General features: G+C 42.7%; 1 protein-coding gene and 1 pseudogene across 2 annotated transcripts in view; one reads left to right on the forward strand and one right to left on the reverse strand.

Annotated features, from left to right (window-relative positions):
- Ddb1 (damage specific DNA binding protein 1) overlaps positions 1-12110 on the forward strand; it is a 27825-nt gene that overhangs the window by 8173 nt on the left and 7542 nt on the right. For both annotated transcript variants that reach the window (XM_005369643.2, XM_005369644.2), the window contains exons 7-16: positions 2083-2241; positions 3800-3883; positions 4558-4674; positions 5182-5284; positions 8660-8735; positions 8833-8941; positions 10896-11074; positions 11175-11338; positions 11416-11523; positions 11662-11869. In XM_005369643.2, the coding sequence (XP_005369700.1) occupies positions 2083-2241; positions 3800-3883; positions 4558-4674; positions 5182-5284; positions 8660-8735; positions 8833-8941; positions 10896-11074; positions 11175-11338; positions 11416-11523; positions 11662-11869 (1307 nt within the window). The remainder of the gene's footprint in view (positions 1-2082; positions 2242-3799; positions 3884-4557; positions 4675-5181; positions 5285-8659; positions 8736-8832; positions 8942-10895; positions 11075-11174; positions 11339-11415; positions 11524-11661; positions 11870-12110) is intronic.
- Positions 235-1758, reverse strand: LOC101980869 (annotated as a pseudogene).

The raw sequence follows: 12110 nt of genomic DNA on the forward strand, positions 1-12110 counted from the left end.
AAAAAAAAAAAAAATTAAATGTTTGGCCTATGGCTCAGGCTTATAACTAGCTAGCTCTTACATTTAATTTTTTTATGGTTTATTTAACTTTACTTTATTTGCATTGATGTGAAGGTGTCAGATCCTCTGCAACTGCATCTTCAGACAGTTGTGAGCTGCCATGTGGGTGCTGGAAATTGAACCCGGATCCTCTGGTAGAGCAGTCAGTACTCTTAACCACTGAGCCATCTCTCCAGCCCCTAGCTCTTACATTTAAATTAACCCATTTCTATTAATCTGAGCATTGCCACGTGGCTGTGGCATTACTGATCTGCTGGCATGTTGTTCTTGGGCAGCTGGATGGCGACTCTCTTGAGTCTGCCCTTTTTCTCCTGTATCTCTCCTTGGATTTCTCACCTGGCTCTATCCTGACTTGCCATAGGCCAAAGCAGCTTTATTTATCAACCAATGAGAGCAAAACATATTCACAGCATACAGAAAGACATCTGCATCAACTCACACTTCCCAGAGCTGCATCCTAGTGAGTGTGAGGACAGGTGATGACAGAATGTGTAAGAAGAACATCAAGAGGACGGTGACTCTGAAGAGCCCAGAAAGGGCTTTCTCCAACGGGAAAGCTCGGGCTGTTTTGCAAAAATAACTCCAAAGCAATGAGGGTCAAGCTAGAGTGTCCCAAGTAGGAAAAATTATTGCTTGCCGTGTCCAACCCAGGAGCTGCACCATCACTTGTCCTGAGGGAAGGTGACTCCAATGGCCTTCCTCACCTCCTCAAGAATTTCAGCCAAGAGCTCACTCTCTGCCAGAGGAACTACGGGACTTTCCAATTAAGACCTTCACGCAGGCACTAGCGGACGTGGTTCGCTTCATAACTCATGCATGATCCATTTAAAAAATTGTAGTTTTTCCCGAGAGCAGGCAGAGGGAACTCTTTACACTCACCATTCACTACCAGCTCCGTTGGGCACCATGTTTTGCAAATCTGGGCCATGCCAATCACGTATGCTGTGTTGAGGAGGTTGGAGGTGATGCTACAGGTAAAGCTGCCGTGGACCCCTCCTGGGTACTGAAGTAGCACACTAACGGTGTCGTCCACACCTGTTTCATGGATCCTTCCCACTGCTGAAACCTCCTCTGGCTTCTGCGCACCTAAGACCATAGAGAGGAACTGCACGCAGTAGATAACCTGGGTCCAACAGCCTGCCGCCGGCCTGGCTCTAGTCTGTGGATCGGGGTAAATGGCTCAATTCTGCCCCAAATTCTGCCCGGGCCACTCCTAGGTCCCCGACAGTTCCTTCGGCCAAAACTTCCCGCAGAGCCTCCACAGCAGGAAAAAAACCGGCTCCAGATGGCCTCCATAAGGAAGATGCCCCGAGAACGGGCCTCTGCCACCATCTCCCGAACTTCGGCTACATTCACGCCCATGGGTTTCTCGCACAGGACGGCCTTGCCCGCTGCCAGGCAGAGAAGTACCACTGCCTTGTTCTGGGGGTGCTGGGTGCCGACGTAGGCCACCTCCATGTTTGGGTCCTTTGCTAACTCCTCATAGGAGCCATAAGCCTTGGGGATGTATTTCTGGGCAAACTCCTTTGCCTGGTTCAGGTCCCTCGCAGCCACTGCCACCACCTGGTGCTCCGAGGCAGTGAGCTCAGCACGGTCGTAAAGTCGCTGGCGATTAAGCCAGCTGACAAGATGCCCCAGCGCAGCGCCATCCTCTCCGCTCTCCACTGCCGGTCTGGAATCTACGGCCTGAAAGCCCCATTTACTGTCTTACATGTCTTTTTTTTTTTTTTTTTTTGGTTTTTCGAGACAGGGTTTCTCTGTGGCTTTGGAGCATGTCCTGGAACTAGCTCTGTAGACCAGGCTGGTCTCAAACTCACAGAGATCCGCCTGCCTCTGCCTTCCGAGTGCTGGGATTAAGGCGTGCGCCACCATCGCCCGGCTTGTTTTACATGTTTTATAATCTGATTTCTTTGGGGATAAAGTGACTTGAACTTGGATAAAGCAGTGGCCTGGTAGGGTTTCAAAGGCATTACTAAAGGCTTCTGGCTTGGGTTGTAATGACTGCTCCTTCTTGTTTGGCAGCAAAGCACTATTGTGTGCCATAATCGGGTGGATCCTAATGGCTCACGATACCTTCTGGGAGATATGGAAGGACGGCTCTTCATGCTGCTTTTAGAAAAGGAGGAGCAGATGGACGGCACTGTCACCCTCAAGGATCTCCGAGTGGAACTCCTTGGAGAGGTAGGACTTGTCCCTGCTCTTGTCTCATTCTTCTAGATGCCTAGTCAGTCCAGATGTGTGGTCATGCACAAGACCTAGTGAGGTGTCATCAGTTCATCTGTGGAAGTTGGGTTTTGTTTTGTTTTTTTGTCAGGGTTTGTCTGTAGCCATGGCTGTCTTGGAACTCTCTCTGTAGACCAGACTGGCCTCAAACTCAAAGAGGTCCGCCTGCTTTTGCCTCCTGAGTGTTTGGGTTAAAGGCATGTGCTACCATGTCTGGCTTTTGGGGAGGGGGGGAGGTTGGTTTTTGAATGAGTTAAATAAATTAGCTATAGGAGAATTTCACGTGCGGCTGGGTGGTCTCTGAAATGTAGAAAGAAAGTGAAATGACTGAATGTAGTGTATTACACCTGATCTTAGCGCTTAGGCTAAGGCAGGATAGTAGGAAGTTCAAGGCTAGCCTGAGCTACATAGCCTAGCACACCCCCCACCACATACACACTTCTGCCCCTGCAAAACAATAAAGCAAAACTTAAACAAACAAACAAACAGCCCAAAGACCTAGGCCCTCGGCATATGTTTACAGTTGTGTAAGTTGGTCTTGTGAGATTCGTAACAGTGAGAGCAGGGGCTGTCTCTGACTCTGTTGCCTGCTTTTGGGACCCTTTCCTCCTTCCAGCCGGATTGCCTCATCCAGCCTTATTAGAAGAAGAGGTGCCTAGTTTCACTGAAACTTGATGTACCACGGTTGGCTGATATTCATAGGAGGCCCACCTGTATCTGAAGAGAAACAGAAGTGGATGGAAGGGAAGGAGGGAGGGGACACTTTGGGATGTTAAAACAAAAAAATAAAACAAAAATAAAAAAATAACAAAAAACAAAAGTACCAAAAGCACAAGCATAAAAAGAGGAAAGGAAACCGAAGTATAAAAAGACTACAGATTAATGTTGATATGAAATCTGGGAGGAGTTCCTTAAAGACTTAATGCTTTTTTAAAATTTTGTTTTTATGTTTATTATTACTATTTTGATCTTTTGAGACAGTTTCTCTGTGTAGTCCTGGCTGTCCTAGAACTTGTTCTGTAGACCAGGCTAGCCTGAAACTAATTCACAGAGATCTGCTTGCCTCTGCCTCCCAAGTACTGGTATTAAAGGTGTATGCACCACTACCTGGCTTTATTATTTTTAATTATTGGCATTTGCACACATATGTATCATTGTACCTTGTTTATATCAGCCTCTTCCTAGCCTTCTTCTGGAAAAGCTTAATACTTAGGCAGTGAGTGACTTTGAGAGGTTTCTAATTATTTTATGTAGACTAGAGGTGTTGGCTTTAAAGTTACTGCTTGGAACTAGCACCTACAAAACAAACTGTGGGTTTTTATGGGTGGAACAGAAGTGGACAGTCAGAAAATTGAGGGATGTAGAGACACGTGATTAATGTGTCCTAGAGATCTGAAGAATTGTTTACTAAATTACGGCTTGTGGGGGTGGTCTCTCAGGAGTCACTTGCTTGGGTAGGACAATACTTGTGACCTTAAAGGGTTCTAATTTCTGCTATCTGCCGACTTCCTTCTAGACCTCCATTGCAGAGTGCCTAACATACCTCGATAATGGTGTTGTATTTGTTGGGTCTCGCCTAGGTGACTCCCAGCTTGTAAAGGTGAGAAAACATCATCCTCCTAGTTTTCTTTTCACTGTACTTATTATTTTTTTCTTAAATTCATTTGTTGTCTCTCAGCACTTTCTTGGTTATCCACATCTCTTCTATCTACCGCTTTGTTTGATTAATTTAACTTTTAACCTGTGTCTTAGTGGTTCTTTAGTAAACATGTCTGGCAGAGTGAAGTTCCCTATACATTCAATGATGAACAAGACTCAGCTTTTACCCTGAAGTGGGTCATGGTCTAATGTAATAGATTATTCCCTTCTTTAAACTTTGGACATTTTCCCTAGGAAAATGCTTTTAAATATTTTAATTTAATTGATTTGTTTGTTTGGTATTTTTTTGAAATAACATTTCTTTAGGTAGCCCTGGCTGGTCTGAAGTCATTATGTAGAACAAGCTGGCCTCTAGCTCAGAGATCTGCCTGTCTGCCTCCCAAGTGCTGGGGTTAAAGGCATGCACCACCTGAACATTTTGATTTAATTGCTTATCTGATGCTGTGCACGACTCCAGGTTCAGATTTGTTGCCTGGTAGTGGGGACGGGTTTGTTTGGCAGCAATCCCCTTCTGTAAGTATCTTTTGGAATACAAAAGACAGATCTAGGAGGATCGAGAGTTTCTTTTGAATAATTAGGGATGTTCTGGAACTAACATTGTTCTTTTCCTCTTAGCTCAATGTTGACAGCAATGAACAAGGCTCTTACGTAGTGGCCATGGAAACCTTTACCAATTTAGGACCCATCGTGGATATGTGTGTGGTGGACCTGGAGAGGCAGGGACAGGGTCAGGTAAGGGAGTCCTTTGGAAATAGATGCTTGGTTGCTTATTCAGCTGTCTTGTTTGCTTATCTAGAATGAGGAGTGTACATTGAAAATAATATTAAGGGCCTGTTTGCTAATCTTGATGATGTGAGGATACCTACCATTATTGTGTGACACTCTTTATTACCTGTAATTTAATGAGCACCTTGTTAGATACATTCTTGGTTATCCCAGAATTGGGGAAACTTAAGACTGAGAAAGGTGGAGTAATTTACCCAAGGTTATCTTGTAAGTAGTAAGTTATTGTGTCTGACTCTAGCTCTTTGTAGTAAACCAGGTTCCAGGTTCTATGCAAGCTTGCTAGGAGCAGCGATGCTTTTTGAACTAGAATATCTTGTCTGCTTGGTAAATTTGAGGGGCTCTGAAGATCAACATCTAATGTAGTCTCAGATGTGGTTCCACAGTAGGGTCATGGGATTTAGGGCTGGCATGTTCTCTTGAGGGGTTCTTGAGAAACCTTTTCTCTATTTGCAGCTGGTCACTTGCTCTGGGGCTTTCAAGGAAGGTTCCTTGCGGATCATCCGGAATGGAATTGGAATCCATGAGCATGCCAGCATTGACTTACCAGGCATCAAAGGTAGTCTCTGGTGGACAAAGGATGCAGCTCTTGCTTGAGTGACTTTGGCCTTTGGCTTCATTACATGTTGTGAAGTCATTTTGGTGAGAGCTAAAAGAAAACATCAGATGAGGAGTAAGAAAAGTGATGACAGACCATGCATCGAAATGCATGTTTAAAGTACAAATGAAAGCTTTAATGGTTAAAATTGGGTACCAGTGTAGTTTAATGTGGAAGCAGTCACTAACTGTAGGGAACTGACAGGAAAAGGAAAGGCTGTCTAATGAGACTTTTTAAGTATAAACAAATTTGGCATAGTAATGCACACCTTTAATCCCAGCACAGGCAGGGGGATATCTGAGTTCTAGGACAGCCAGGCCTATGTAGAGAAACCCTCTCTCAAAAGGGGTTGGGGTTAGGGTAACCTAAAATCATGACAGAGTGGTACCAAACATCTGCCTCATCAACAAGTGTGAATGAGCTAACCTTATCTGTTATGAAGGAAGTGATCACACTAAATCATACAGCAAAGCCAGTTCAGAGTTGTGTGCAGGAGGCACAGCTCCAAAAAAGTAAGTCAGGCTCTAAACAGTTACATGGATTTAGAAAGAAAGTGAACATTTAACTACAAAACTGAAGAATCAACTGAAACACTGTAGACAATTCAGATGTGTTAAGGAAACAGGCGATCAGAGGAACAAACTGAAACAAACAGCTTTCAGGTGAGCACAGTTAATTAGAAGTAGAATTGAGAAAAAAAGCAAATCACAAAAAAAAGTAAAAATACCCCAAACTCCAGGAATAATACTTTAAATAAGAACCATATGAAGTGTGTTACAAGGAGAACTTTACTACTAAAGGATTAAAAAGTGGATTGAGCAAAGTATTGGGGAGATGGCTCAGTGGATAAAGTGCTTTCCTGAATGTATGGGAACTAGGGTTCAGATTCCTAGACCCATGTAAAAGGTATGATAGGCAGAATCTGGATCCCCAGGGCAAACTAGCTAGTTAGAATAGCTGGAATTTGCTATTTCCATATTCAACAAGAGACTGCTTCAATAAATTAGTTGGAAAGCTATTGAGAAAGATACCCAGTGCCAGCTTCAATCCTCCAGAGGTACACATGTGTCCATGTACTCTTAATCGCTGCATATGCACATGCTTAAAGAGTGATCTAGGCCAGGCAGTGATGGTGCATAGGCTAGATGGTGGGGGTACATGCCTTTAATCCCAGTACTTGAAAGGCAGAGGCAGGTGGATTTCTGTGAGTTCGAGGCCAACCTGATCTCTAGAGCGAGTTCCAGATCAGCTAGGACTATTATATAGAGAAATCTTGTCTCAGGAAACATCAAAAAAAGAGTTTGATCCCAGCACTTAAGAGGCAGAGGCAGGAGGATCTCTGGTTTCCAGGCCAGCCAGGGCTACACAGAGGGACCCTGTCTTAACCACCCCCCCAAAAAAAAATAAAATAAAAAAGGGAAGGGGCTAATGAAAAAGATATGCCAAGTCTATAAATAAAAATCATAAAAATGTTCTTTGAGTTTTTCTATAAAGTATATAGAGATACTTTATAGCTTAGCTTTTTTTTCTGTTGGCCTAAATTAGTCCACTTAGAAAAAGAATAGCGAGAAAAAACTTTGAAAAGACCAGTGAGAAGAGACTAATACCTTCCCCCCCCCTCCAAACATGTTTCTAAGCCTCGATTGAAAGTAGAGTTGGTAGTTAGGGTGGATGCAGCTTAGTAGTAGAGCACTTGCTAGCAGAAATGAAGCCCCAGTTTTGACCCCTTATACTGTAAAAGGTGGTATACGCATACAGTGCACCTGCTGCTTGGAGGCTTTCATGGGATTGCTTGACCTTGGATTATCAGAGCCAATCTGAGCAACGTAGCAGAACCTTTAAAATTAAAATGATTGTGTTGGTGTATGGATAGGCAGAGTCTGTTTGGATTCAGAAGTCTAGAAAGAGACATAGTTCCACATGAAAATATGTTGTCAGTGGTGGCATTCCAGTTCAGTATGAGATCTGTGAGACGTCAGATGAATAGGACCAGGATGATGACAGGCATTTGGGAAAGATAAGTTTGGGCCTATTATATGAAGAACTAGGAAAAGACATTTACGAATTTCTTTATAATTTTAGAGAGGGGAAGATAATTTTTTTTTTTTTTTTTTTTTTTTTTTCTATTTTGGTGATTGTATCTCTATCTCTGTACAACCATTCTACTCCTTGGATGTATACCTAGTTTTGAAAGATCCTGTTTCAGAAAAATAGGTTGGAGAGTGAGGAAGGCACCCAGTATGAACCTCCAGCCTCCATTTACCCATGTACTTGCATCCCTGCAAATGCACACACATTCATCAAATACAGAAGCAAAATAGACAAATTCAGCCCTATTAAATGCTAAAACTTATCCAGAAGCAAAACAAAAACACATTTGCTAGGTCAGAAATGACAGTCTAGACAAAATAGTTAAAATAGTAAGACTTAATCTTAGAAGTCTTACCTCCCTAACTTAAATGATTTCTAGAAAAAAGAACACCAAATTTTGTTCCCCAAATTGGCAAAAGATGGCTAATAGGTTTCAACTACAGTAAAAGTAAAATACAAACCAAAAGTAAATGAGCTAAGTATGACATAAGTATGTAGAATGTGAAGTCAGCCTGGGCTCCACAGTAAGATGTTGTCCATGGCTTGCCCAGGCTCTTCTGAAAAGAAACAGCCACAATCCTCTTTATCAGAAGTCTAAAACACATTGTTAGCTGGACTGTAGGAAGTAAACATGCTTATGCACTCCTTATAGAGAGACTGTCATCACCAAGCCAGGTTTTGTGATTCTCCCACAGCTTCACCATAACCTTCATAAGCATAAAGTGGGAGAGGTGAACTTACTCCTTTTTGATACATCTGACCAGTTATGCATTCTGGTACAGGAAATGAAACAGGCTTGATAGAACTATGCATTGTATTGTTAAACTAAAAGGCAAGGTGTAGGACATTGTGATAGATAATCAGTTTCACATTTGTATTTGTTTGCAATATAAATCTTCCCTAGTAAAAGCATTAGTATAAACAATAACTCCTACTGAGTACTAATTTGGGGAATAGGTCAGAAGAGGTGTAAGGTGAGACTTGGCATATACTTTAAAAACTGCTGGGATCTTAACTAGGGCTTCACATTCTAGGTAAGTGGTCTGTCATTGAGCTACATTCCACAGCAAAACATAAAATAGTTTTAAAAATATGACTTATTCAGAGTCTAAATACCAGGAAGGAACAAAATGGATTTCAACTCAGAACTCTTGTGACTCAAGAATTTCTGTCCCCCTCATTGCACAGGATGCCCCCCTCTTGGGTATTGGTCCATGGTGTACTATGTTTTATTCCTTGTTCCAGGTTTATGGCCACTGCGATCTGACCCCAGTCGGGAGACTGATGACACTTTGGTACTCTCTTTTGTGGGCCAGACAAGGTAAGGGCAGGTCTGGTGCTGCTTTACTTACAGGATGAAGGTGCACAGTTGGGAAGCTTGTCCCAGGCTAACCTGAGCTTCCCATTCTGCTCTGCAGAGTTCTCATGCTAAATGGAGAGGAAGTGGAAGAAACAGAACTGATGGGCTTTGTGGATGATCAGCAAACTTTCTTTTGTGGCAATGTGGCTCATCAGCAACTTATCCAGGTTAGAGGGGACAAATGACTGTGACTTTGATCTGACTTAGAATGCAGGATAGCTACTACTAGATTTTAGATTAATCTGTTTTTATGGCATTAGAAATAATATAGAAGTTCTGGGGGAGAGGGGAAGCTGAAAATATTTGATTTCTTAATGTAGAAGTAGCTTATAACTTTGGAGTAGATCCTTTTAGCTTTGTTTTCCTCTCACCAGCACATGGGTATCATTGATACCCATGATAAATATAATTTTGTTTGTTTTTAGCACTGTGAGACACTGTTTTCTACCTTAATTTTAACACTGACAAAAAATATTTGTTGTTTCTTTGAACCAAGTTTTCTCTACATAGTCCTAGCTGTCCTGGAACTCACTCTGTAGATCAGGCTGGCCTTTAATGCACAGAGATCCACCTGCCTCTGCCTCCCGAGTGCTGGGATTAAAGGCATGTGCCACCATGCCCAACCCTACCTAAGAATATTTGAAAAAAAAAAAAGTGTGGGGAGGGGACAGCAAATACAACGAATGACAAAAAATAATTTAGTTCTGTTAGCCACATGTATTAATTGTGCAAAGCACGTGCTCTATGCTGGTCCTTGCTTAGCATCATTCTTCACAATGGGACAAATGACTATCAGTCTCTGTTTTCCATGAGAATTTGGTTTCTAAACTCATCCATCTTTTCAAGTTTGGGGTGACCTGCTAACTTTCCAGTTTTTGTATTTTCCTTCTCTTTGCCATCCTCAGGGGGTCTTCCCAGTGATAGGTAGGGTATTTGAATGCCTGAGTATTAAACAGCTGTTCATCTTTACCTACTGGTTTTCCTTTAGGCAGCTGGCAGAAGTAGATTGCTAAAAATCCAGAAGGCAAGTTCTGTAGGTTTGTGGGCCATGTGTGGGAGGAGACCAGATAATGAGTGCTTGCTTTGGTCAGTATTATCTGAATATTGTGCGAAGACACATTGGCTCACCTATCATTAAAAAAATTTCATTTCTAGTTTGATGGCTAAGATGAATTAAAAGTCACAGTGTCATCCTGCTTTTTGTTGGAGTTGTAAAATAAATATATGCTTCATTTTAGGGAGTAGGGTTTAGCTCAGTGGTAGAGTGTGTGCTTAGTATTCATGAGACTCAGGCACCAAAACAAGTTATGGTATAGCTTTGCATCTGTTGCTAAGGAACATTAAATAATTTTGATGACTTGTGCCCAGAAGAGACCATGGATATATTAGGGATCTGATTTTAAGAAAAACTGTGAGCCTGGTGGTCCCTGGGTCTGAGCATATTGATACCTTTCTGGCTGTTGCAGTTGTCAGTGCCCCAGCAAGTTTCAGTTATAAAATAGACTCACATACACTCCCACACACAGAGTGTATAAACATTAAGTAGCTTTAGGTCAATTTCCTTCAGAAAAAGTGATGTCTATTGTAGTTAAACTATTGAGAGACTTTGAGGGAAAGTACACAGATTTGGCACTCCATGTTCATGAGTCATATCCATGAATTCCACCAACAGTGGATTTAACAGAAAACAATTGTGAATTATGTCTGTACCAAACACACATGAAACACACACACACAAATTGCAGTGTAAAGGGATGATGGTATCATTATTCACTAAGCAATGTTTATCCAGCATTTGTATTGTTTTAGGTCTTATAAAGTAATTTAGAGTCTCGGTACATAAGCATAGTTAGTGGTAGAACAGTTAATGCCCTGACTTTAATCCTCAGCCCCAGAACAAAAGATGATCTATAGGGTATGGAAAGATAAACTTAGGTTATGTGCAAGTACTATACCATTATATGAGAAATTTGGGCATCTGCAGATTTTGGTATGCTTGAGGGTTCTGGAACCAGTGGCTTGACTGTATGGCAGAAGAACTGTAGTTTATCAGTGTTCTAACTAGGGGACAGCACTGACTCCTTTTTGCAAATGCTTAGAATATCTGTTAACTTTCTCTAGATCACTTCAGCATCTGTGAGGTTGGTCTCTCAAGAGCCCAAAGCTTTAGTCAGCGAGTGGAAAGAGCCTCAGGGCAAGAACATCAGTGTGGCCTCTTGCAACAGCAGCCAGGTGGTTGTTGCTGTGGGAAGGGCTCTGTACTACCTTCAGATCCATCCTCAGGAGCTCCGGCAAATCAGGTGCATGTGTGTCTTTATGTCTACTTAGTATTCTCTCCTCTGTGGAGCTTCTTTGGTCCCTGGATTCCTTTCTCTGCCATATTCATTTCTCTTGGTGTAGCCACACAGAGATGGAACATGAAGTGGCTTGCTTGGATATCACCCCATTAGGGGACAGCAATGGGCTGTCCCCACTTTGTGCCATTGGCCTCTGGACAGACATTTCAGCCCGTATCTTGAAGCTCCCATCCTTTGAACTACTGCACAAGGAGATGCTAGGAGGAGGTAGGTGCTATTGGTATCTTGGGTTAGGATCCCTGCCAAGATACGGAACAAGAATTCAAAGTCCCTCTTTCCTACAGAGATCATTCCTCGGTCTATCCTGATGACCACCTTTGAGAGTAGCCACTACCTCCTCTGTGCCTTGGGAGATGGGGCTCTTTTCTACTTTGGGCTCAACATTGAGACAGGTAAGAAAAAGCACTTGAGTGACGCCTCTTTCAGAAATGGAGAATGGAACAGTGTTCTTAACCCTGCAATGTGACTTTGAGCCTTAACCAGGCTTAGTGTCCTGTTTTCTTCCCTTCTCATGCTGTACTTTTCTGCAGGCTTGCTGAGTGACCGTAAAAAGGTGACTTTGGGCACCCAGCCCACAGTGTTGAGGACATTCCGTTCTCTTTCTACCACCAACGTCTTTGCCTGCTCTGATCGGCCCACTGTCATCTATAGCAGCAACCACAAGTTGGTCTTCTCCAATGTCAACCTCAAAGAGGTGAACTATATGTGTCCCCTCAACTCAGATGGCTATCCTGACAGGTGAGCCTGTTTTCTTAAGCAGGAATCACTGACTGAGGGCATTGTCCTGCTTCTCCCACCCTCCTTGACCTCTCCACTGCAGCCTATGTTTCCTTAGTGTCAAAGTCAGTAAATGACTGTGATGGGAAATATGGGATGGGGATTATTTTTTTTTTTTTGGTTTTTCGAGACAGAGTTTCTCTGTGGCTTTGGAGCCTGTCCTGGAACTAGCTCTGTAGACCAGGCTGGTCTCGAACTTAGA

This window comes from Microtus ochrogaster, unplaced genomic scaffold, assembly GCF_000317375.1.
Source record: "Microtus ochrogaster isolate Prairie Vole_2 unplaced genomic scaffold, MicOch1.0 UNK56, whole genome shotgun sequence".
Taxonomy (NCBI): Eukaryota; Metazoa; Chordata; class Mammalia; order Rodentia; family Cricetidae; genus Microtus; species Microtus ochrogaster.